The sequence below is a fragment of the Octopus sinensis genome, linkage group LG10, assembly GCF_006345805.1.
Source record: "Octopus sinensis linkage group LG10, ASM634580v1, whole genome shotgun sequence".
Lineage (NCBI taxonomy): Eukaryota > Metazoa > Mollusca > Cephalopoda > Octopoda > Octopodidae > Octopus > Octopus sinensis.
In genome coordinates, this window is record NC_043006.1 from 71,941,905 (window position 1) to 71,969,667 (window position 27,763).

Sequence of the window (27,763 nt, forward strand, 5' to 3'; positions counted from 1 at the left end):
TATGCCTAGCTCTAAAATGTTCTTTTCTACTCTAGGCACAAGGTCCAGCTCTGATTAAAATGTCACAGGAAAGAACTGCACGACAGACTCTTGAAGCTGAGGTAACCAGCAGGAGTCCCAAGGGGTGATCAAGAATGATCCATAGTCTCAGGTGGTTTTGCTTGGAAATCCAACTGAAAAGTCTAAGGACAGTTGCTTCTGAGAGGACCCTATGAAGGAATACTTGACAACAATATCCTCAGGAATAGAGGTCTGTGAAAATGGATAGATGGATTTTATACCGTTTTTCTGTTTTGCATGTTTGAGATGTTGTTCTGTTGAAGGAATTTTTACAGTTGGATGGATGCTCCATTCTAATCACTGCCCATTCAACTGTGAAGTAATAGGGAACCTGTTTGGAGCAGGGGAAGGAGAGTTACACTATGCTCAAGGGACAAAATACAATCATTGATCTTATGATTTATTATTAGAGAAAATGTGTGATCTCCTTAAACAAGTTACTTAAGTACACTTTCTCTAGTTTACCTGATGAATATAAAAAGTCCTGCTCTCTACTTCATAGTTAAGTGTTTAGTATCAAAGAGGCACTTATCCAGTCCCCCACAAAAAAATTCAAGTATATAATAATGGATATAAAGAAATTGCAATTTTGATGTCGACTTTTCTTGTTTCAGTCATTTGACTGCGGTGATGCTGGAGCACTGCCTTTAGTTGAGCAAATCAACCCCAGGACTTATTCTTCGTAAGCCTAATATTTATTCTATCGGTATCTTTTGCCGAACCGCTAAGTTACGGGGGACGTAAACACACCAGCACCAGTTATCACATACACAGTTTCCGTCTACCAAATCCACTCACAAGGCTTTGGTCGGTCCGAGGTTATAGTAGAAGACACTTACCCAAGGTGCCATGCAGTGGGACTGAACCCAGAACCATGTGGTTGGTAAGCAAGCTACTTACCACGCAGCCACTCCTGCGCCACTTATGTTAGCATAAGTCTTTGTCGAAGCTGGCTTTTCTACAGCCAGATCCTCTTCCCAGAGAACTGTAGGCAAGTGACGACACTCATTTGAGTGACCGGTGACTGTTTGTTTACAATCAAGACAAAGAGAATACATATTCAGTCATGCCCGCACATACACATACATCATCGTCGTTTAACCTCTATGATCCCTGCTGGAACTGATGCGATGAAAGTTTGACAGTTATTCCCAGAACTAATAGCGATCACACAGACAGTTTCATTAGTTCAAAGACTGAGATCTCCATTGAAGGATAATCATAGTTCCTTAGACCTAATTTTTATAGGTAACACAGTGCTTTGAAGTATTAAGTATTCAAGTGGTGGGTTTGTTTCTATAATATGTGTAATGTACGTAGCTACTCGTCAGAGAGAGAGAGATGTCAACGCACATTAAAATTAATAGTGAGAGTTGAAAACAACGGGCAATATGGTGAAATAGAAAATAGTCGCCAACACCTCAAGACCGTGAAGAAAAGAAAGAACAAGCAAACAAAATCAAGAACACTGGGACAGAACTATCACCCGATGTTCAAACACGTGCGAGATAGAATGACTGATTCACCTGCAAGTTGTGACATACGGTTGTATCTTCGAAATGATTTATTACTCAGACAGGAATATTCTCTGGTGTTTAAGAGGAAGTCGCGACGGTTTTATATGACTGGGTACGGGATAATTATGATAATGAAAGTAAATATTTCATTTCTTTCACTTTCTTTAAATAGAGATGATGTAATAAATAATGGACAAACATTAGAATCATTAAAAAAGGTCTCTAATATTAAAAACTTATCTAATATTTAAAACTTATCTATACTTACATTAAAAATTAAATAAGCTGGGATTTCTTCATATAAAATCACTTTCATGTAGGTAGAAGATGACTCAAGTCAGCTTCATAAAAGAAATACTAAATAGCAGAGGGAAGAAATTTCTGATAAGCATATCAAGAGTAAATTATAAACTTAATTTTTGTTCTGTTTTAAGGGAGCAATGACATTTAACCGTTTGAGTAACAGTTGTAAACACCATCGTGCTCTTTTGGTTATGAGGAAAATAAACTTTAAAACGGACAATCACAGTATAAGTTACCTAAATATATTCTTTCCACTAGATTCGTTGGACCGAATTAAAACTTGATAGTTTGCCATCCATTTTTTGTACCATTTTTGTTTTGTATTATTTTCTTTTCTTTATTTTTCCTACTAATTAATCAAACATATAGTCTTCGTATATATATATCAGAGATGCATATTGAAAAAAAGGTGGTTTTCTATCCAATAACACATGTTCAACGGATCTTTTCGGTTTGACCGGCAGTTTTTTAAAATAATTTCCACGTAACTAAGCACTTTTAAACTTCGTATACTGGTAGAATGTATTTATAAAACATCTTTTTCGGCGATCTTTCGTTTGTAGTAGCACGTTTCCGTCGATGATTTCCGTAAAAAACTTTTATTTTTTTACATATGGGCTTGCGGGAACATTTGAAGTAATGAGAGCAAAAGAGACTAAGAGGAAGCGATTTTATGACGAGGGAATTTTTATGATAACAAGTGGCATTATATCAGGGTTGAAAGAATGACGCATACAATATTAAATATGCTAAGACAATCTGAAAACAAACGAAAGATCGCCTCTTCTTGGCTTTATTGAGAAAATTCTATAGTTTGTAAGATATTTGTTGTTGTTTTCTTCAATTTCTGCAATTTCAACCAATCGATGACATCTATTGAGGTGAAAACATTCTGTGCCGTATGAATATGTCCCTCGTTTAAGAAACAGATTGGGTTTATTTACATTTCTGAAGAAAAATTATACCCCCCCCAACCCTAACCCTAAAACAGATTGAAATGCAATAGATCGATACTAGGGTCATAATTATGGGTGACAATTTCATATGACACCGCTAGAAAAAAAATGCCGTTCAAACCGAAAAGATCCCTATAAACTTATAGTTATCGTTATTTCTCACATACTACATATGTATGTATGTACAAATGAAAACCTACAGTATGGTAAAAGCCATAGCCACTCATAATAAAAAGGAGTACTGGTGGAATGTTCCAGTGAAAACCTCAATAAAATGTAAACATAGGTGTAGGAGTGGCTGTGTGGTAAGTAGCTTGCTTACCAACCACATAGTTCCGGGTTCAGTCCCGCTGTGTGGTACCTTGGGCAAGTGTCTTCTACTATAGTCTCGGGCCGACCAAAGCCTTGTGGGTGGATTTGGTAGACGGAAACTGAAAGAAGCCCGTCGTATATGTGTGTATATATATTTATGTGTGTGTCGTGTATCTGATTTCCCCCCTCCCCAACATTACTTGACAACCGATGCTGGTGTGTTTAGGGTCCTCGTAACTTAGCGGTTCGACAAAAGAAACCGATAGAATAAGTACTAGGCTTACAAGGAATAAGTCCTGGGGTCGATTTGATTCGACTAAAGGTGATGCTCCAGCATGGCCGCAGTTAAATGACCGAAAGAAGTAAAAGAATAAAAGAATAGATCTGACATAGTAATTTGGGACGGAGAAGAGAAACTGTGTATGGTTGTGGAAATCAGCTGCCCATAAGCTAAAGACGGACGAAAAAGAAAATACCTATGCTGAACTACTGAGGAATCTTCAGCTACTCTATCCTGATTACAAGTTTATACTTGTAATCATTGAGGGACTAGCATATGTAACACACTGCTTAAATACCAATCTTGAGAAATTAGGCTTCTCAAAACCAGAAAGGAGACAGATGATTCGAAGACTACAGATCCAAGCCATCACTAGAACAATAAAAGTCTGTAAAACTTTCCAGAAGTTTATCCATGTTTCTGGAGAGATTACGTTTTTCTTTGGTGGTATATTCTTTTTTCAATATTGTAAACAAAAAATTATGAACACAGAGAAAAAAATACACGTTTGCTGATCTCAAGAAAGTCTCATCTCCCTTCTGTCTTGAGACTACATCAGACGTGCTGCAGCATGCCTTTACTGATCCCAACAAAGTCTCACCTCCCTTCTCTCTCGAGTCTCTATTTGACGTGCTGCAGCATGCATTTGCTGGTCTTGAGAAAGTCTCATGTACCTTATCTCTTGATACTCTCGCCTTCGGTTTTCTGTAATCCTCCTTGCTTGATAGGTGTTTCTGAAGAGATTACGTTTTTTTCTTTGGTGGCATTTTTTTCTTTCAATATTGTAAACAAAAAATTATGAACATAGAAAAAAATCATACATTAATATCTATTTTGTAAGCAGTTGTATGTAGCATGTCTGTAATTTTGTGTGCAGTGTAAATTAAGCAAATGTAAGCAAATTGTAAATACCTTACAACCTTGCGATAATTATGAACTGGTAACTGAACAGTAGATATGTATTTTTAGATACCTTGAACCTGCCACTTAATTGTTCTTTGTCAAGAGTTTCGCTTCCAGCCGTTCTCATCACGTATGTATATGTATGTGAGGATATGTGTGTATGTTTAATAACGTACGTAATGGCCGCGCAGACACCCACACACTCAGACAAATATACATTCATATACAAAATGTGACGATACACACAAATACACTCTCACATACAGTCACATACATATAGTAAGAGAGATACATGCAAACATATATTCACGCATGTCAGTCGTACATATGTATATGTATGTGAAGACGTGTGTGTATGTTTAATAATGTACCTAACACAGAAGCACATACACACTCATACACCCACACGCATACACTGACAGACACATACACACTCATATTCAAAATGTGACATCGTCATCGTGATTGTATAAAATGTCCTTTACTATCACGTACATATCGACGCGCAAACACACACACACTCACAGAGACACACACAAACTCATATAAAATGTCCTGTAATATAGTTGACTATAGAAATATTATATCTATGCAATGTTATATTGTTTAAATGGAAATGAAAAAAATTACATATTGACAGCTGCGGGGTGTAACACTATAAAGTAAGAGAGACACGCACAGGCATACATTCACGCATGTCAGACATCACATATGTATGTATAGATGTGTGTGTGTGTGTGCTGAATAACGGCCCTGGTGCGGAAACACAGACAGACACATATATTTACACGCATAAACACTCATATGCAAAATGTGACATTGTCGTCGTCGTGGTATAAAATGTCCTGCACTATATTTGACCATAGAAAGATTATCTCTATAATGTGTTATAATATTTTTATTTATATATATATATATATATATTATATATGGAAAGACTTCCGCCCATCCCCCCATTTTCTCCCAAATATGTTTATTTAATTTTTTTTTTTTTTGCCAGAAATCCCCATTTTCGTATACGGAAGTTCTGGAAAATTGCCAAAAAATCAGCATTGTTAAATTTCCCCCCTTCCCCACCCCAGCTCTTCATTTTGACTTTTTCCTCAACACTAACTCTAACCCTAAAACGCTAACCCTAAAACGCTAACCCTAAAACCCTAATCCTAACCGTAACTACAGGAATGTTTTGAAATTTTTGTCCGAATCATAATGTCTGTATTTTTCTGCATATTTAGAAAAACAAATTCCTAAAAAAAATTTTACCAAGATTTTGGGAAATTTGTTTCAGAATCATAATATCCGTATTTTTCCGCATATTTTGAAAAAAAAATTTCAGAAAAAAGCAAGAAATTAAGGAAATAGGGGTGGTGGTGGGGATAATTTTAAAATGCCGATTTTTACCAATTTTTTTTTTTTTGCTGATTCGTATTCCCCGTAGCCGAAAAGGGTGGTTTGTGTGAAAAAAGAAAATTAAGAAAAGGTTGTTTTTGGGGTGGGTGCGGAAGTCTTGCCATATATATATGGGAACGTCTTTCACAGCGGTGGTGCCCCAGTATGGCCGCGGCCTTCGGGCTAAAACATTTAAAAGGATTTTAAGGATTTATATATTGGGTTGGCAATTATGTACCCGCGGTTTTTTGGAATCAATTTTTTTTCGAGAATTCTATTTTTTAATCATTTTGGAATCTTTTTTTTATAATTAATTTTAGTTAATTTTTGTTTATTTTCAGATCATTGAAATGGAATGTCAAGTTAAGAAAAACGCGCATTTTCGACACCTCCTTCTTTTTGCTTTTAATCAAGGTTCTAAGGCCACAAAAGCTGCTCACGACATTTGTGCTGTGTATGGAGAGGGTGCCATAGTTGAAAGAACCTCTCGTGATTGGTATGCCAGGTTAAAAAAATGGAAATTTTGACCTCAAAGACGCACCTCATTCTGGCCGTCCAGTTGAGTTCGATGAAGAGCAATTAAACCAACGTTTGCACGAAAATTCTCGTCAAAAAACAAGGGAACTGGCAGAGAGAATGGAATGCTCCCATACTGCTACAGAGAAGCATCTTCACTCGTAGCAGTTGCCTACATTTTGTATGTAGTGTACCTATAACGAATCAAACCCTATGGATCGATTTATGTATTTGTTTACATACACATTCCATTTGCATCTATGTTCATTGATACACACTTAACCATTACAGGTAGCTTATCTGGTATTCCTTGATGAAATCTGCACAGACTCCGTTTAAATGTGATGGGATCCTTTTCCTCTTTAATCAGTTTTGGGACAATGTTAAACAGGGCAGGGCCTGTTGAGGAAAAGAAATTATGTCGCAGTGTACCTATATGTTGTGATCTTGTATTGGGCAGGGGACGTATGGCCCGTGGTCCCAGCCTTGGATGAACCTTGAAACTAATGTTCAGGTCATTTGGGCAATGCTGGCGGTACATTCTCCACATCGTACAAATGATGTACTGCTCGCAGCGACGCTGGAGAGAGTAGAGTTTCAAGGCTTTAAGGCGGTCCCAGTAATCGAGGTCAGTCATGCCTTCAATTCGTTTAGTGAGTGCCATCTGGGGTGATTCAATCCTCGAGATGTTTTGTTTTGTATGGGGAGATCACAAGGGGCAGCAATATTCGAGGTGTGGCCGTACAAAGGAGAAAAGTGGAATAATGACGCCTAGTTCTCTGGACCGGAAGGTTCTTAAGATCCAGGAGCTTGTAGCGGGCGAAATTGATTAGTAAAGAATATTATGATGTGTTGATAGTTAGCAGTTACGATAAAAATTTGTTGTTATAATTGCATGTTGTAGGATAAGAGGTTAGAAAGGATCAAGTGGTGAAAACATTTTTTCGGCCTAGCTAAAGGCATCTGGAAAATCTAAAACTGCTGTCAGAGAAAAACCATTGTTCCACTGTGGGAAAAGTTCTGTAGCAGTGTTAATTTAAATTTGGCTGTGGTGGATCGAATCCGCTTCATGCTTGCAAGATTCACTACAAGCTCATCCTACGTGCTATATCGACCTTATTGTTGATGTGGGCACTCCAACTGAGATTGTTATCAACAATTACACGCAGGTCTCTGATATTATTAGATGCTGTGAGCGGTTCCCTAGAAGGAAGAGAGTATGGCTGTTTCAGTATAGACTTTCTCCTAAAATATCTTTTTTTATCTAGTCGAGTTTCGTAAATTTTATATCAAGTGCCATTTTTCCTTGACTCTCTTTTATTTGACCCAGATATATATATACTTATTTAATTTCTTCTGATTTTTTTGATGTCTAGAGATGGATATTGATATGTATGAGTCTGTTTTCTGGAGAACTAAAGTGGCAAATTTACATGATCTTGTCTAACTCATTTTGTCCCAGCCAAATTGGGTTTTTTATACGCTCAAATAGAACGGTAATGATTTTCTGAAATAGGGATCAGATTATGTTATAATGCTTTTTATGCATTTATGGAAGGCAATTTGCTTAGCTTTTGTAAGGGAGTGAATATTTGCAAAAAATATATTTTGTCTCAAAGTCAAAACTGCAGAAAGAATACCTCATTTTGGTACTCGTCTATAACAGTAATTATCTTGACTTGTAATAAAACATAAAAAAAACTTTCATATGAGATTTCAATTTTTGACATACCGGGGCTGTGTGGTAAGTAGCTTGTTTACCAACCACATGGTTCCGGGTTCAGTCCCACTGCGTGGCACCTTGGGCAAGTGTCTTTTACTATAGCCTCGGGCCGACCAAAGCCTTGTGAGTGGATTTGGTAGACGGAAACTGAAAGAAGCCCGTCGTATATATGTATATACATATGTGTCTGTGTGTGTTTGTGTGTCTGTTTGTCCTTCTAGCATTGCTTGACAACCGATGCTGGTGTGTTTATGTCCCCGTTACTTAGCGGTTCGGCAAAAGAGACCAATAGAATAAGTACTGGGCTTACAAAAAAATAAGTCCCGGGGTCGAGTTGCTCGATTAAAGGCGGTACTCCAGCATGGCCGCAGTTAAATGACTGAAACAAATAAAAGAGTATACCATTGTGGTTAATGGTGGTGCCTCAAGCCCTCAACCCTTTTTGGCAAGGACTGGCGTACTAAACGATGCATAAATCATCGGAATGGCGTACTAAACGATGCATAAATCATCGGACTGGCGTACTAAACGATGCAGAAATCATCAATCTTCAGCTTTTATAGAGTAGAGGGCCTCATTAACATTTCTCTAATTGGGCCCCGCACTTCCTAGCGCCGGCCCTGGTTTCCCTCACACCATATTTTATTTAAAAATAAGGACACATTGAATATCGTGATCTGACGGTATAGTCATCAATGGAATACCTTTGATCACATGTATGTTCGAAAGATAATAACCCGGGAGTTTTATTAGTAACCACAACAACCACAACAACAAGTCTGCTTGTACTTCCTCTCTCTCTCTTTCAGCTTTTTTACCGACCGGAAGCCTATGTAATTCAGACATGCGCGTTGTAAGCTTCTGTCCATGGTGGCTGAATGTCGCAATTAAGCGTAATTTGCGGCTTGACTTTTACATATAAAGATATATAAACAACATTATACACACAGATATATATACACATATATAAAGAAAGATAGATAGATATATATATTTATATTTTTTCTATTTAACTCAGTTTTCTCAGCCCATGGAACATTAGTGAACCGTGAGAGAGGGGTAAGCTTTGCTTTATCTTATTTAAATTGTTATTTTGCTTCACTCAGCCAATTAATATACACACATACATGATAAAAAGCACACATAAACACACGTGTGTATGTGTTTTGATCTTTTTCATCTATACACAATTTTTGCATTTGCTTCTTGGATGGAAATCTGTCTTTTCAAGTCAATTACGTCGTTAACGATTCTTCGAAAAAGAAAAAAAAAAAAGAAAACAGATCAACATTACATCCCATTCCTCTCCCTCCTCCATCTATGATTTTCCGATTTTATTGTCTGTTTAAGAAATCAAGAGTATTTTAGACATTTAAAAAAAAGCAAGGAAATGTTTTTCATGTTTCGTTTTTGTTCCAGTTTATATATATATATATTATATATATTTATGTATGTTTTTTCGATTTTAATTATATCCCTTTTCTAGCTTTGAGTTCAAATCCCTTCGCAGATGGACGTTGTTTTACCTTAGAATAAGTACCGCTATGGTACTTCGCTTCATCCCAAAGACTCCTCTTCGTCAACCAAAATGTTTGGCCTTGAGCCAATATAAGAAACTATTAATATCATAGTTTTTCGGTTTCTCTTTTATCCTTCCGGTTTTGGGAGCGGTGGAGTCGATCAAACGAAACGATACCTATCATGTACCGAGGTAAAAGTAGCCATCTACTCGACTGTGCTCTCTCCTTCCTCAGATTTCTGGACTTGCGCCGATATTCCAACGGAATTTGAACTCGGAATGTAACGAGCCGGAAGAAATGCTGCTATGTGTTTTGTCTGGCATGCTAACGATTCTGTCACATCGTCTCCATAAAATGTCAAGCCTTATGCCTATAGTAGAAATAATAATAATAATAGTATTATTATTATTATCGGCGACGAACCAGTAGAATCATTAGCACACTGGACAAAATGCTTAGCGGCATTTCTTCCGGCTTTACGTTCTGAGTTCGACCGTCGAAGTCAGTTTTGTCTTTCATCCTTTCGGAATCGATCAAATAAGTACCAGTTGAACACTGGAGTGAATGAAGTCGACTAGTCCTCTCTCCCAAAATTTCAGGCCTTATACTGTCTGTAGAAGAAAGAATTGTTATTATCTTTGGCGTATTGGACAAAATGCTTAGTGACATTTCTTGTGGCTCTTTACATTCCGAGTTCAAATCTCGTCGAGATCAACTTTGCCTTTCATTCTCTCGGGGTCGATAAAATGAGGTACCAGTCAAATTTCAGGCCTTGTGCTTGAATTAGAAACAAGGGCCCCAAGCCAGTAGGACAGGTGTTCCCAAACTTTTTCGGACTGCTGCTCCCTTGACGCCCAGGCCACATTCCGAGCGCCTCACCCCAACTAACCATCACAAACATAGACTCCTTTCTGAAGCAAATTCAAAGCAACAGTATTTCACAAATAAAACTTAACCTAATGAACCCATTATTTTGTTGTTTTTACATGAATTGTTACCCCATTATCGCCCCATTTTTCTTCAACGCCCCCAGGAGGTGCAAAACCGTCTGCTTTGGAAACCACTGTGTTAGAATTGCTGATACGGCGGATAAAATGCTTTGCAACATTTCTTTTGGCTGTATCTTTTGAGTTCAAATTCAGCCGAGGTTGACTTCGCTTTTTCCTCCTTTCAGGAGTCAGTAAAATAAATACTACTCAAATACTGGATTTTCTTCCTTCCACTAAAATTGCTGGCCTTGTACAAAAATATGAAACAATTATTATTATGGGCATTGAGCGGGTAGAATTGTTAATACATCAGACGGAATGCTTTGCGATATTCTGAATTCAAATCCAGCTGAGATCAACTTTGCATTTAATCTTTTCATTGTCTGTAAAATAAGTACCAGTGAAGTACTGGTATCAATGTAAGGGATTAATCTGCTGGCCCTTGTGTGTATATTAGAAATAATTGTTGTTTAGCTCCATCCAAGTTCTGATCCAACAGATCTCCTCTCAGAGATGTTCCATCACCACCATTCTGTCTTTTATTCAGGCATAGTATATCTAGAACAGCTTTATCTAAAACAGTGGAGTCACAGTCTTGGAGTTGGAGTCAGAAACAATTAAGGAGTAGCTGGAGTCTGAGTCTGTAAAACTATACTGACTCCGACATCTTTATTGTTTAATATAAACCAGTTATAACATATAGGCCTACTCAAAGTACAAGTGTATGCATAATGAAATATGCAGACCACAATCACTTAATTACATATAGAGGAGTCAGATTTTTGTTTCGACTCCACAGCCCTGGTCATGTTAAAATTTGTGCAACAGATTGATTATACTTTTACACTGCACAAAATAATTTAACAATTTTTTAATATAATTCCTAATATTTAATTATAAAAATATGATAGTATTTTTTAAACACTGAATGACTGTGTGGGTTTACCCAAGTAAAATAGAAATCAAAGGGGTTCATAGGTAAAAAATGATTGAGAGATCTAAAATGATCTAAAGTGTCCTTTGCGGTGGTTGTTTATTTCTAGTTCCAGGCCAGCCCTAATCTGGAAGGCTTACAACCAAATGTGTTTCACCATCAATCTTTTATCCTGACGTAGTGTATCTAGGACTAATTTACCCGATATACTCTTTCTTCAACATAGTAGGATGTGATTTGAGGAGAATGTCAAATCGCCTCCCCAGCAATGATCTCTTGTGACTGGGCTTTCACCTTGACTCTTTTGCGCAACATTTTCCCAGAATTAGGGGAATCTGAGGAGAAGAGGATCAAGCAGGTTAACTTTGTGTGTGTGTTTGTTTGTTGGGGTACGTACTTGATTATTTGGATCGTGGTAGTTAGTTCTGTTGTTGGTAATGGACAGCTGTTTGGGTAGAGGTAGATAATGCAGTTGGTAAAACCCTAAACATAATACTGTCTTCTGATATAGACAAATTTTGAAATCAGACTCCTGTAACAAACTTACTTTGCAGCTTACTAGAAAAAAAAAATCAGTACCAGTCATGTTGTCATATAATTGACTATGTCCCCTTCTTCCCACCCAGTGTGGCCTTGTTAGGACTCATCGTCATTGTTTTAATGACCACTTTCCCATGCTCCCATGGGTTGAATGGAATTCGTTAAGGCAGATTTTCTATGGTTGGATGCTCTTCCTGTTGTGAATCCTGAACTATTTCCAAGTAAGGTAATATTTTCATGGAAGATTAGGAAAAAAGGATGCTGCTTGTATAGATATTAAATGACAATGACATCGTCATCAATTAATGTCCGTTTTCCATACTGACATGGGTTGGACCTTTTGACTGAGGTCTAGAGAGCCAGTGGCTGCACCAGGTCCCAATCTGATCTGGCAGAGTTTCTACAGCTGGATGCTCTTCCTAATGCCAACCACTATAAGAGTGTAGTGGGTGCTTTTTACACACGCGCATACATATTTACATGAAAGGCTTCATTCCGTTCTCAACGGTTCGGTTGGTCTGGAGTTTCTACATAGTGGGACTGAACCCATGACCATGTGGTTGGGAAACAAACTTCTTACACAGCCATGCCTGTGTGTATTTGAATGAATAAACAAAATCGTTTTATTATTTTAATGTATTTACATCAACCTTAAGTTGAAAAATTCCTGGAGAAACCAATCTTAATGAGCTGTGTGTCTATCTATTTCCTGCTCTTCACCACTCCTTCCCACTTAGATAGGTCAGTTAGACTCTTGCTAAAAATGTGTCCTTCTGTCTGATATGTAGAGGTGAAATGTCTTTTTTTTTTTAGATTTGATATCATCATCATCATCATCATCATCGTTTAACGTCCGTTCTCCATGCTAGCATGGGTCGGGCGGTTCGACCGGGGATCTGGGAAGCCAGAAGGCTGCACCAGGCTCCGGTCTTATCTGGCAATGTTTCTACAGCTGGATGCCCTTCCTAACGCCAACCACTCCGTGAGTGTAGTGGGTGCTTTTTACGTGCCACCTGCACTGGTGCCAGGCAAGGCTGGCATCGGCCACGGTCGGATTGGTGCATTTTACATGCCACCTGCACGGAAGCCAGTCGAGGTGGCACTGGCTTCGGCCACGATTCGGATGATGCTTTTTACGTGCCACCGACACGGAAGCCAGTCGAGGCGGCGCTGGCATCGGCCACGATTCGGATAGTGCTTTTTACGTATCTCCAGTCCAGGGTCCTGGCATCAGCCGGGTGCCAGTCATAGGATTGGTTCATGTCATTTTATATGTGTATATATATATATATATATATATATAATAATTATTTTCTTAAGTAAGAAGATGGATTTGGTATTAATCTTTATTTTGTACAATGGTAATAATATTTACTAACAATAGTTACTGCTTGAAATACTAATGAGGCTGTAGTGATCCACAGATCTAATCAGGATGCCAGAAGGTATATGTGTGCGTGTGTAGATATATGTATGCATGTGCATCTGTGTGTATGGGTAGGGCGGGGCAGGGTATGTATGCGTATGTGCATATGTGCATGTATGCACATGACATGCAAGTGTGTGTGTGTTTATATCTATGGGTAGATATATATCTATGCTCATGTAAATATATGTATATGAGAGTGTGTGTGTATGTATATGTGTGTCGTGCATGTGTATATACATAAAAATATATTTATGTATTTAGGGGCCCAAGTGTATGTATGTGTATATGTAAATACATATGCATGCATACATGTACGTATATGTGTATGTGTATATATATATATATATATAAAGACAGATATATATATATATATATAGGCACAGGGATGAGTGATTCACCCTTGGTGATACAGACGCCAAGCAGGTCAGATTGCCTGTGTACTACTCCAGTCTCGAGGCAAGCGTGACAACACACTACTCATGAGGCTATCTTCTAACCATAAATTATACCAAGTACAGCTGAGATTGATTGGATGGGTGGGTGGCCAATGTTCCCTGTGTGAGTGCATTTATGAGCGAAAGTGTGTGTATATGTATACGCATCCTGATCTAAGCTAGTTAGCTAAACAACTTTCCGCCCCCTAGATATCACAGCCTGCGTATATCTCTCTCCCTTCTAATACCATTACTCTGTCTTAAACCCAATGTAACTCAATCCATCCATTAACTTCCTCTACAAACTTTTTTTTTTTAATTGACTATTATTTATCTATATTTACAAGTGTTTGCAACTCTTACTGAGAAAAGATAATAGTATTAGAATATTGTAGTGATGCTTCATTCCATAAAAAACTCAGGATCTTTAGCGAGACACAAATCTTTATGTATAGATGTATCTGATGAGACCCAGACCGCAAAATTGATGTAACACATGTTGAAAGTAGTCCCACCCATAAGGATGGGTCGAAACAACCATTGTACAAAATAAAGATTAATACCAAATCCATCTTCTCGTTACTTAAGAAATTATTATTATTATTATCTCAACTAACATTATGGAATTCCTGAAGTAGATCCAATGGAAACATACCTCAACTGTGGATGACACCAGTTAGCCCAAACTGTGCCAGTTCCGCCTGACGGGCTCCTGTGCCGGTGACATGTAAAAAAGTACCATCTGAACGTGGCCGATGCCAGTACCCTCTGACTGGCTCCTGTGCTGGTGGCATGTAAAAAACACCATATGTGATTGACCCCAGGACTGCCTGACTGGCCCCCATACTGGTGGCACATAAAAAGCACCATCGGAATGTGGCCAATATCAGTACCCCATGACTGACACCCGTATTGATGGCACGTAAAAACCACTATCCGAATGTGATTGATGCCAGGCCTGCCACACTGGCTCCTGTGCTGGTGGCTCATGAAAAGCACCCACTACACTCTCGGAGATATGCCACTTTTTCTGAATTTTATGAGAGAATTATTTTATTTGTAAACCCTTTCAGTACCAAGTAAATCCTTCTCTGTAATATTTTTATAATATTGATATTCTCATGTTTAATTGATATAATTTAATGCCAAAAATAAACATTTTTGGTGTGGATTCTAAGAACATTAATAGAGCAAATTGTTATGTTTTGTTTCTTTCGATTGTTTGGTTTAGCAGAGGGGATTGCACCCATGGAGTTTGCTGGCTCCTGAAAGACCAGTGAGGTCATTGTGGTTGATTTATTTGAACAACTGCAAGTTTTGGGCAGGGAGGGATACCACAGGCCTGACATGCTGGGAAGAAAAGACTGAGCAAAGTGATTAGTGAGAGAGCTTGGGGTTGGGAAGGATAGACCTGTAATGAGCTGGCACAAAATTAGTCAGCTTTCATGAGTAAGAGTTGTAGAAGAGGAGGTAGACTGATGAGATGGTACATCTATGATCCAGGAACTGGTGTGTTTTAGTAAGCAACTTTATGTCAAGTAGCTGTGTGGCCTTTTTTTTTAAATGTGGTCTGGAATGTTTGTATGTGTAGCAGCAGTATGTGTATGACTGACAGTATACCAGCTATGACTGTCCATACATTTTTGTATAAGTAGTGTATCTGGGATCACATAGTTCATTGTGTTTTTGTTTGCAAATGGCTGTGGTGTAGTTGGAGGAGGTTTGGCTGCTTTTTTTCTAAACAGGAAAAGCAACCATACTGAAACACAAGGCTTCTGTAAGAAGTCATTCTTTCAAATCTTCAGGTTGTAAAGCTTTAATACTCATTTGCTATAAAACTTTTATGGTAAATGTGGTGTATAAAAGATTGTGCATGTGTGGTTAGGAAGCTTGCTTCCCCACCATGTGGTTTTAGGTTCAGTTCTACTATGCAACTCTTTGGATAAGTGTCTTCTATTATAGCCCCAAGTCATCCAAAGCCTTCTGACTGGATTTGGTAGACAGAAACTGAAAGAAGCCCATTGTATATTTGTGTTTACTCTTGTTTTGACATCATTTGACGGTTGTAAACAAGCATGTTGTTTATTTCCAGTTTTCTGTGAAAAATATGTCTGATCACGTGGTTATATAATTATCTTGCTTGAAAACAGATAAGGGTTGACAGCCGGAAGGACATCCAGCCATAGGAAATCTACGGCAAACTCCATCTGATCCATGCAAGCATGGGAAAATGGATATTATATGATGATGAGTATTTTAAATTAAATCATTGAGGTTGATTGCTGAGGAGTGCAATCCTTACAGAAAACAATGGTGAAACTTGTGTTATCATATTTAATAATAATAATAAATACTAAGTATCAAAAATCCAGTTAGTAATAATTATTTGGTAGAGAAAAGATAACATTAATTCAATGATTGATATTTATTTCACTCATTTCAGCAAATATGGATGATATTAGTACTTGTTTCAATATTATGAAACCTCCTCAGAAAAGCATAAACCTCCCTGTACTTACTGAGGTGTTTACAGACTGTGTGATTTTCTGTCTATTTTTGTATAGCTTAAGTGAGATTTCATTCTTCTTCAATTAACTATTTTTATAGCTAGGATCTCTGTTGTTTGTCACTAAACCATGAAGTGGGAGTGGCACACATTAATGGAGACAGTAAAGATTTTGGGTGGTTCAGTTTTGGTTGGAACATATAATAGCCTTGGAGTTTTGTGCTCTGTGATCTTTCATGTGAAACTTGAGCTGTGGTCTCTACCTCCATTTTTTTGTGTATGAGCATTAGATGGCAGAATTGGTGTGTTATGAAAATACTGTATTTGATGGTATAAAAGACACACAGGTATATTAAATGCACCACAATTTCAGCAACATACTCAGCAAAAAGTGAGTGTCTGAGGAAAGCATTAGCTTATGGGAGGCCTAACTTTGTGTATAGACTCAAGGTAATTTTTTTCTTTTTGTGAGAAGAAAATGCCACATGCTATCAAATATGGTACCTTGTGGTATTTCTCTCCAATTCATTTACATCTTTTTATGCCTAGGTCATATTTTATTTATTTTCTTTGTTCTCCTCTGGGGTTGATAAAATAACTACCAAACCAAGTATTGGATTCAATGTACAATGACTGAAACCAATAAAAAAAAATCTAAATGTATTTTAACTCTTTAGCATTCGGATTGCACTGTCAAATGCAAAGCTTATTTACTCAAATTGTTTTGAATTAATCCCGCATTATCTTGTAGCTTCAGGATTTCAATGACGTGATTGTTTACTCTTAGAATTACATTGTAGGGTAGGTGTGAGAGGCTGGATGTGGCTGGTTTGAATATAAAATAGATAGGACATTAGGGCCGCATATGACTGGTTTGAATGCTAAATGGTTAATGTTGTTTTCTTTCTTTTTGTCAGGTGATATTTTAATTGCTGAATGATGCTGGCCCCCTCGATGAATCCACATGATGCTGCAGCTCAGATGACTACAGTGAAGTCATACATTGCTTTAATTGCGGACCCTACACCTGCAAGTAGGTTTCTCTCCTTTTTTGCTTTTTATTTTTTATTCCTATTCTTAACTTTATGAAGTGGGCTGAAAAATTACTGGCTTTGGGTAAACAAAAATACAGGAGGATCAGTTAATTATGATTTTTTTCAACATAATCCCCTCTCAAATTCACACTTTTTGCAGCAGCCCTTCAGTTTCTCTAAGCCCTGTAAAAGAGCTCGAAAAGTTGGGCCTCCAACTAGGGTTTTTGCAATACTCTTAAAGCCAAGAACTTTAAAGCAACCCCTCATATAGTATCACTGAGTTTGATTTCATAATCCATTTACTTAATATTTATCACTACTTCGATCCTTGTAAGTAACCCACCTAAAAGTCATGGGCCTCAAGTAGACATTTCATAATCCTGTACTTGCTGGAGTATCAGTTGTAAACTTCATGTAGGAAAAGATTTTAGATGTGTGTTATTGATAGGTTGCTAACATGGTACCTAGAGTGGTATTAAAAGGGTTAACCACTTCACACTGTTCTTAATTGTGTTGTAAAGTTGTTCTTATGAGTGGGTTACCTCAACTCCACTGTTCAACTGGTACTTATTTTATCAATCCCAAAAAGATGACAGGCAAAAATGGCCTCTGCAGAATTTGAATCCAGAATGTCGCCAAGCATTTTGCCTGGTGTGCTGATGATTTTGCCAACTTGCTGCCTTGCCAAAAAAAAACCCCCAGTTTTGTAGACCTGCCTAACCTATATCAGTAGGGAAAAAAGGTTCATTAAAATAAAGAAGATAATGTATTTTATATTGATAATGATAATTCTAACATCCATATTGGTAGCTATAAGTCTTGATTAACAACAATTGATATGGTGAATTTTAAATGACAAGATTGTGTAGCAGAATGATGACAACTAACTAGTGAATCATCTCCTAGTGATACATCCATCAGTTTTCCCATTTATTGGTTGAGAACGTTGGTTTAGTATCTTCTAGTTGAGGTTATTGTGATTATTAGCTGATAAGATCTGACTGCTACCTGCTTCCTTCTCTCAAACTAACTACTCTACACTGCTGAATGTATCAAGTGAGGGGTGGCTTTCTTAATCATTTTAATAAATGCACCCTAATATCCTGAGCCACCTTAGTTAATGCTCCCCTCTCAACTGAAGTTAAGTTTTTGTCTTGCAAATTCTTTGGTGATCTTGTTGGTGCTGGTGCCATGTAAAAATCACTCTGTAAGTTGGTTGGCATTAGGATGGACATCCAGCTGTAGAAACCAAGCCAGAACACATGACTAGAACCTAGTGCAGCTCTCCAGCTTGTCATCTCTGGACAAACTGTCCAACCCATGCCAGCATAGAAAACGGGTGTTAAATGATGATGATGATGATTTGGTCATTCTGTGGAACTTGTCAGTTCTCTACTGATCTCTCATGAGTTCTGTTGTGCATTTGGTTGTTCTCTCAAACATTTGGTGATTCTGCTTATTTTGGGATGTGTTTGAGATCCTTTGTTACCTTCCTATTGTTAGCACTTAATACTTGAACGTGGCAGTGCAAGCTAAGAAAATATGAATGAATTATGTTAATTATATAATTCCTTTTTGGTGATGACTATTTTTCTCTGATCTCTTGTAATTCACTGTCTAGTTTTGATTTTGGAAGTCTTAAACAATCTTGGTTTTAATAATAATTTTATAAATTAGCAGTCCTCATCTGATAGGGATCTGAATTAGATATTAGCTCTTACCTGTGATACAGTTTGGAGAGATAAATAGATGAAGAGAGATAAGCTTCATCAGATTGATGCCCCCTAGATACACTAAACAAAGGGAGTTGATGGAAAGATGGATAAAACGGGGAACCGTCAACTTTGTGGTCAGCAGTTTGTGTCCTGATTGTGGTACTGTGCTGTTATCACAACAAAGAGTTTTTAAACTTTCAATCATCATCATCATCATTTAACTTCCATTTTTGATGTTGCCATGGGTTGAATGGTTTGACAGGAGCTACCCAGGTTCTATTTGTCTGTTTTGGCATGGTTCCTATGGCTGGATGCCCTTCCTAATGCCAACCACTTTACAAAGTCCATTGGGTGCTTTTAATCTGACACCGGCATGGGCACTTTTATGTGGCACCAGCACTGGTGCTTTTAACTGGCACTGGCTTGGGCACTCTTATGTGATATCAGCATAGGCGCTTTTACGTGGTACTGGTATGGGCACTTTTACATGGTACTGGCATGGGCACTTTTATGTGGTACTGGCACAGATGCTTTTACATGGTACTGGCATGGGCGTTTTTATGTGGTACTGGCATGGGCACTTTTACATGGTACTAGCATGGGTGCTTTTACCTGGTACTGGCATGGGTGCTTTTACATGGTACTGGCATGGGTGCATTTATGTGGTACTGGCATGGACACTTTTACATGGTACTAGCACGGGCGCTTTTACGTGGTACTGGCACAGATGCTTTTATGTGGTACTGGCATGGGTGCTTTTACCTGGTACTGGCATGGGTGCTTTCACATGGTACTGGCATGGACACTTTTACATGGTACTAGCACAGGCGCTTTTATGTGGCACTGACACCCACAAGACTGCATGACTAGAATCTCTCAGCTGAGAGAGGAACAAAGAGGACATGTCTATGTATGTATGGAAACCAGCCAACTACTTCATCTTCTACTAATTTGGCAAATACACAAGTCAGAAATGGAACAGAAGGGCTATTGCAAATATTGAAACCTTGTATGATGAAGGATGAACTACATAGTATAGATTAACAGCTAATAATTCAGACTCGGAGCTTGGCAAACCACAAAGACAACACAGAGGAAGAAGATATAGAAACTAAAATGTCATGCCAATTAGGAACAGATTTGGAGAAATTCTAATTGAAGCATATGTCTGTAGGGTTTTAGTAAGTAGGGAAGAGGAGAGGACCCTGATATTAGTGAAGAGTTAGTGGAAGGAAGGGCATCCAATCATAAAGTCATAAATTTCATTGAAGTGCAGGCTAGCATAGAAAAACAGACCTTTATTTTGGTTTGATGTTTTTCTTCTTATTTTTATTTTGTTGAATTTCTCTTATAGTTGTTGAAAAGAAATTAAAAGCTGCTCAAGAACTCAGTGAAAATTTTGAGGTAAGTGATAATGAAAATATTTTAACATAGAAGAGTGGCTGTGTAGTAAGTAGCTTGCTTACCAACCATATGGTTCCGGGTTCAGTCCCAGTGCATGGCACCTTGGGCAAGTATCTTTTACGGTAACCTAGGGCTGACCAAAGCTTTGTGAGTGGATTTGGCAGACAGAAACTGAAAGAAGCCTGTCGTATATATATGTGTGTGTGTGTGTGTGTGTATTTGTGTGTCTGTTTGTCTCCTCAACATCGCTTGGCAACCAATGCTTGTGTGTTTAATTCCCTGTAACTTAGCAGTTTGGCAAAAGAGACCAATAGAATAAGTACTAGGCTTATAAAGAATAAGTACTGGGGTCAATTTGCTCAACTAAAGGCAGTGCTCCAGCATGGCCGCAGTCAAATGACTGAAACAAGTAAAAGAATAGTTTACCTAGCACCTGAAAAATAGCTGTTGTTATGTGAAGGTCTTTGATCGTCTCTATGTAATAGCAACAGCATTAAAGTAAGGTCTCTCATTGCTTTAGAATGATGAAATTAAATTTTCCCAGTCAAAAGTTAAAATTTTTACTGTATTCATATTGTGGTACTTTCTAATGAAGATTTGTCGTATGTTTTGGTCTACCTGAAAAGATACAGTAGATGTGATGTTAAGATAAACTTCATTGTTATAAGTTCCAATCTTCCTATACTTCATTTCTGAATTCACTCTAGTTAGTTGGTTCATGAATATTAGGCCCTTATAATTCATAGCTGAGTTGTTACTGTTAGAAAGAATTAATTATTAAAATGTCATCTCACCTATGCTAATCTAAAAAACAATTTTTTAATGTTTTGAAAAAGTCAGTGTTAACATTTGATATATGGAACATTAAAATACTCATTACAATAAAGGGAAAACAATATTAATCCTTTTGTTACCAACCTGGCCGAAACTGGTTCTGGCTCTGAGTTCAAATGTTTTATTTTCATAAGTTTTGAATTAAAATTTTCCACCAGACCTTAGTCACAATTTATGTTCCTAAAACTAGCTGAATGATAACTAAGTTATTTTACTAAATTCTTTGTTATATTTAAAGTAATTGAAAGAAATACAGAGCATCTCAAATTAAATACAGTAACGAAAGGGTTAATGAAAACAGATATATTTTTTAGCATATAAAAGAGACATGTCTAGAGATAATTTGATTTTGTTCTTGCTGAAGTATTGACTAATGAATTACTAAATATGCCAGATTGTACATTTATTAATATTGGAAAATATTACTCTCTAGAAATGAAATAATTTAGGCTCATATTCCATTAGTGTATTCCCTTTCATCAAAGGATTGTACTCCTCTTTGCAGTTATATGCTGCTCTGTACAGGATTGTACTGCCCATTTTGATAGTGGCTGAGTTCCTATCACATGTTGGGCCTCACTGAGGCAATGACCAAGACCTTTGGCATTATGTTGTGCTTGAGAAGAAGACCCATCAAGCCAAGCAAAATCACAGTCCTGGCAGATACCAGTATCACACAAATGGCACCCATGCCGGTGGCATGTAAAAGCACCCATTACACCCTTGGAGTGGTTGGTGTCAGGAAGGGCACCATACCAAATCAGACTGGAGTCTGGTGCAGCCTTCCAGTGTGCCAGCCCAGTCAAACCGTCCAACCCATGCCAGCATGGACGTTAAATGATGATGATTCCTTTACCTAGTGAGTGTCAAGGAGTCAAATTAGCTAATTCACTGACTGACATTCCATGAATGATTTATTCTCTTTCTCTTTATTTCAGAGTATAGTTATTTCTCCACAGTATCCACAATTTTTACAAGATGCTCTTAGAGTATTTCTTAAGATTCTGGATGAAGGGGAGCCACATTTTGTGGCTGAACAAAATATGCAGGTGAGTTGTAGTTGTGTCTGCATGTGTAGTTGTGACTCTGTGTGTATGTGTATGTAGACACAAGTGTTTTGTCTGCGTGGGTATATGGATGTACATATGTGTTTGTGTGTATACATACATATATAAATATGCACACACACATGTATATTTATTTTTATATAAAGTTGTATTTACATGTGTATATAGTGTTGTTTAATCTTTGATGGTATATTGACTATGAACTGTTTTATTATGGTGAAAGACATTGCATTATTGACAAGATTGAAAAGACTGCAGATAGTCACTTTCCACTTCAGCCAAACTCTCATTATCTTCAAATTCCACTTAAGGAGGAAGGTGCCAATCTCAAGTGGATTTGCTGAAAGTTGGGTAAAAATAATGAGTTTACTCTTTGCATGTTCATGTAAACTATAGAACAGTTGAAGGAAGGCACCTACTCTCTGTAATCAATGAAATTCTGAATCTGTGAGGTTCCTTGAGATTGACTTCTCGTAGCTGTCTTCCAATTGGACTTCTTATTCCATTCCTTTGTACATTGATATTTTCTAAAATTGATTCTATGTCACTGCCCCTGCCAACTGTTTTTATAATTTGTTTTTGTAATGTCCACATATTTGTCATTCTTGTGGCAAATTATAAAGGGTTATCATTTTAGGGTCAGTGGGCTGGCAGTCATTAAAACTTTGGACAAAATACCTCACAGTATTTCTTCTGGCTCTTTATGTTCAGATTTCAAAACCTGCCAAAATCAACTTGTATTTCATCATTCGGGGTGGTGGTGGTGGGTTGGTGGTGGCAGAGGCGGGATCAATAAAATAAAGTATCACTCAAGTATATTGGAGCAATGATATCAGCTAACCCAGTCCTTCTAAATTTCAGGCTTTTCATCTATGCTTGGAAGAATTATTATTGTGATTCTCTGTTCTTCTTTTTACAGCAACTCCGTAAACTGTTGTTGGAAATTATCCACCGAATTCCATGCAACGAATACCTGAAACGGTACATTCCTCAGATCCTTCCTTTGATGTTTAAACTTCTAAAGGTAATTATCAATTCTCTCTTCCAGTTCCTATGTGTTTTTGTTCTCTTCTAATTTAAAAAAACCAAAAAACAAAACAAACTTCTGTTCTGGCTTGTTGCACCTAACTCTCTCTGGGAGTTACTGCTAGAAAGGTTTGGTAATTTTGGTACTTCAGAAGTGCATATTGTGGTGATATAGCGAAAAATTTGCATGCAATTATTGAAAAGCTAATACTGTTAACATAATAATATTATTCATTTTCATGTCTTAGAAAGAACTCATTTGTTTTTTTTTTATTTCTTTGTTTAGGTTGAAAATGAAGAGAATGTTCTAGTATGTCTCCGGATAATAATGGAGCTTCATCGCCAATATCGGCCACAGATGAATGAAGAGGTATGTATGATAGTCAGTGGGATTTGAAACCTCCCCTTTGTTATAGAGTCATATTGGATGCAAAGTTAAGGTTCCTCTCCTTATTTCCAAATTACTTGACATTTCTTTGTCAGAACAATGTAAAATTAGGTCATGACAATGTAATGCTGTTAGTGTAAGGAATTATTAAGATGAATGCAAATCGTATGACAAAGTTCTGTTGAATGATCATCTAGGCCCCCAAACCTGATGCCCTCTCGACTTTTTTTTCTGTGGGTGTCATAATGAATTGACCCCATATCTGTTGGTGTACTAAAGGAGACAATTACATTCTTTTGTAATAATATCATTACAGCTACCTTGTAATTTACAGACTCAAAAATGTCTAAACATGTTGAAAGCTGCCTGTTTGAGCAATTGTTGTAATTTTGAACATTTAAATGAATTAAGTTCTTTTTCTATGGGCTTAAATTTTTGGGCTACTCTATATAATGTATGTGTGTGTGTATATGAGAGATCTCTGTGTTTTGTGTTAGCTTTCCATGCTACTCTACCCATGCCAGCATGGAAGACAGATGCTAAATGATGATGATTATTATTATAATAATGATTGTGTGTGTATACGTGTGTTTCACTATATATATATATATATATATATACACACACATACACACACACACACACATCTACATACACACTTTATTAATAAAGCTGTAAAAGCTTAACAAAAATTGTTACTCAAAGTTTCACGCTCCCATTCGTTGGACAAGCAGGAACGTGAAACTCTAAGTAACAGTGTTTGTGATGTCTTTGCAGCTTTATTAATAAAGCATATTACTCTACCTCCAGTATTTGAGTACTATTTTTTCCCACCTTGTTTCACATTTATGTGCTTACTCTGGTGTGTGTGTATATATATATATATATTGTAATCACTTGCCATATTGTGGTTCACCTATCACACCCTCAGTACATCATGGATTTTTCTGGCTAATATATGTAAATTTATATCGCAGGTTTCTGCGGTGAATAGGTATTTATATTTTTTTTTTAGATTTTAATTATTTCTGTGGTAAAATAAGCATTTTCACGCTTAAAAATTAATAAATAGAAATACAGTACAGTACTGTATAGCACATTAATTAAAATATATTAAAGAAAATATGTAGTGTAGATGAGTAAACAAAGAATCAGTCATCATCATCATCATCATTATCGTTTAACATCCGCTTTCCATGCTAGCATGGGTTGGTCGGTTCAACTGGGGTCTGGGAAGCCCGAAGGCTGCACCAGGCCAGTCATATCTGGCGGTGTTTCTACAGCTGGATGCCCTTCCTAACGCCAACCACTCCGTGAGTGTAGTGGGTGCTTTTTATATGCCACCGACACAGGTGCCAGACGAGGCTGGTGAACGGCCATGCTTGGACGGTGCTTTTTATGTGCCACCGGCACGGAGGCCAGGCGAGGTTGGCACAGCCACGATCGGATGGTGTTTGTTACGTGCCACCAGCATGGAGGCCAGTCGATGCGGTGCTGGCTACGGCCACGTTTGGATGGTTCTCTTATGTGCCACTGGCATTGGTACCATAACTACAAATTATATTGATGTTGATCGATTTTGATTTGATTTTTTTGATTTCCATATAATGAAACTAAGGAGGCAAGTGTGTGGTGGTGTTTTACTTCATCTCTGAAGTCAAGGTTTAGCTTCTCCTATTGGACAATGCTGGAGGTCATGTGCTGTACCTGTCGTATGAGGGCACACAAATCAAATTTTTACCGCGAAACACCACACCACTGATCCAGCCCATAGATCAAAGTGTTATTCATGCTTTTAAGGTGCTCTATATGCAAATCTTCCTGCAACACCTGCTTGAGACTATGGACTTGGATGGTATCTTCTCACCGAAGGAGTACTGGCATGGGTACACCATTGCAACATATTCAGAAGGCCATAAAGGAGATGAAGAACAAAACTTTGAATGCCAGCTGGAAGAAATTGTGGCCTGATGAAATCCACCACTCTGCAGTAGATAAGACAGTGAAGCTGGCAAAATTGCTAGGAGGAGATGGCTTCACCGATATGATTATCGAGGACGTTAGTAACCTGATCGAAGCCCACTCAGATCCGTTAATGATAGAGATGACGAAGTCAGAAAATGAGGAAGAAGAAGAAGTTGGCCTGTCATTAGAACACTTCGCAACTCCAGCAAAAACGGCAAAACAACTTCAGAGAATGGCAGAAGATTGGGATTCCCATATGATTCATGTGTTGCAGTTCAGAAATGCAGCTGATAGAGCCATAGAAGTTTATAAAAATCTTACACAGAAGAAAAGGCAGTGCCAACAATCACTATGTTCCTCACCAAAAAAAAAAAAGAGAAAAGATATGGGTACTCCTAAGAGTGTGGAGAGAGTTTATAAAAGGTTAAATATCATCATCATCATCATTGTTTAACGTCTGCTTTCCATGCTGGCATGAGTTGGACAGTTTGACTGAGGACTGGCAAGCCAAGAGGCTGCACCAGGCTCCAATCTGATTTAGCAAGGTTTCTACAGCTGGATGCCTTTCCTAATGCCAACTACTCTGAGAGTATACTGTTGTCAGTCTGGCGGCACTGGCATCTGCCACAACTATAATTTCACTTGACTCAACAGGTCTTCTCCCTAAGTTTCTGCATTGACCACCAGATAAGGGATCGAGGGACCCTATTTAAGGCTTTATAATAAAATAAATGCATGCAAACTATAAAAATAATTTTTCAAAAAATATACACTGCAGTACTGTTTCTACTTTGTGGATTTTCACCTATTGCGGAAGTTTCGGAATGTAACACCCGCTATAATTGAGGGATTACTGTGTGTGTGTGTATATATATATATATATGAATATTGTGCATGGATGTGTATTTATAATTTCAGATACAAGGGTTTTTGCAGTTCGTGAAGAAGATATATGCTAACTTGCCCAATTACTTGCACAAGATATTTGAACCTCGGCAGCAAATAAAAGTGAAAGATATCACAGAGGTGAATGTTGATGTCTATCTTCAGGAGATCTTCACAGTTACCACTATTATGACCGACAAAAAAAATGCTGACAATCAAAGTGTATCTGTAAGTTTACTTAGTTGTTGCACATCTCATTGTTATTGTTGTTGTTTTCTGTCTCTTTTTTGCATCATTCATATATACCTGTCTCTATGTTATATCAAACCACACTGGTTACATGTTATACTGGAATGCAGTAAATGCCTCCAGATCACACCAGAATACTCTGTTGGATTACATTGTCTTGTGTTACACCAGACTACACCAAATATCTACATGTTACTCCTGACCACACCATATGGCTACATCCTACACCTGACTGCACTTAATGCTTGCATATTACATCAGAATACACTAAATGCCTAAATCTTACACCAGACTACACTAAATGCCTACATGTTATACCAAACCAAATTACAGATCTTTCTGAAGCGTCTATATTTTATTTGTTTCCAATTTTAGTACAACATAATTCCACGAGCTGTTCTGTCCCTCAAAGTCCTCGCTGAGCTTCCAATTATTGTGGTTCTTATGTACCAGATCTATAAACCCAGTGTTGACTATGATGTCTCAGAACTCATACCTCTCATAATGAACACCATCACTCTTCAGCCTCAAGCCCAGCTTCGGTAAGTTTTTTCTTCCTCAATTACACCCTGAGATGTCTTGTTCATGTCATGAGTTAGTTCAACAGTAAATCAGGCTCTCTGATTTTGTGCAGTGCATCATCATCATCATAATCTTCATCCTCATTTAATGTGTATTTTCCATACTGCTATTGGTTGGACAATTTGAGAGAAGCAGACAAGGCCAGAAGCCACACCAGGTTCCATCGTCTGTTTTAGCTTGGTTTCTACAGCTGAATGTAGACTTGTGTCTTATCCAGAGGATGATTTAATTCTCATTCTGTGTTTTGTTTTCTGGTCAGAACACTTTGTATCTATTTTATATTACTTCAGTTCACCTACTGTA

General features: G+C 37.7%; 2 protein-coding genes across 3 annotated transcripts in view; one reads left to right on the forward strand and one right to left on the reverse strand.

The window, feature by feature from the left end:
- Positions 1-2,086, reverse strand: part of LOC115216406 (SWI/SNF-related matrix-associated actin-dependent regulator of chromatin subfamily A-like protein 1) — a 34,561-nt gene extending 32,475 nt beyond the window's left edge. Inside the window, exon 1 of one of the 2 annotated variants that reach the window (XM_029785714.2) lies at positions 1,846-2,086. The gene's annotated coding sequence lies outside the window, so the exon portion shown is untranslated. The remainder of the gene's footprint in view (positions 1-1,845) is intronic. The other variant, XM_029785716.2, reaches the window with a different exon arrangement.
- A 6,737-nt stretch (positions 2,087-8,823) lies between these two features.
- Positions 8,824-27,763, forward strand: part of LOC115216407 (transformation/transcription domain-associated protein-like) — a 129,253-nt gene continuing 110,313 nt past the window's right edge. The window contains exons 1-8 of the mRNA XM_029785717.2: positions 8,824-9,018; positions 17,229-17,344; positions 20,415-20,464; positions 22,237-22,347; positions 23,285-23,389; positions 23,678-23,761; positions 26,663-26,857; positions 27,254-27,420. Of these exons, the coding sequence (XP_029641577.1) occupies positions 17,248-17,344; positions 20,415-20,464; positions 22,237-22,347; positions 23,285-23,389; positions 23,678-23,761; positions 26,663-26,857; positions 27,254-27,420 (809 nt within the window). The 5' untranslated portion in view covers positions 8,824-9,018; positions 17,229-17,247. The remainder of the gene's footprint in view (positions 9,019-17,228; positions 17,345-20,414; positions 20,465-22,236; positions 22,348-23,284; positions 23,390-23,677; positions 23,762-26,662; positions 26,858-27,253; positions 27,421-27,763) is intronic.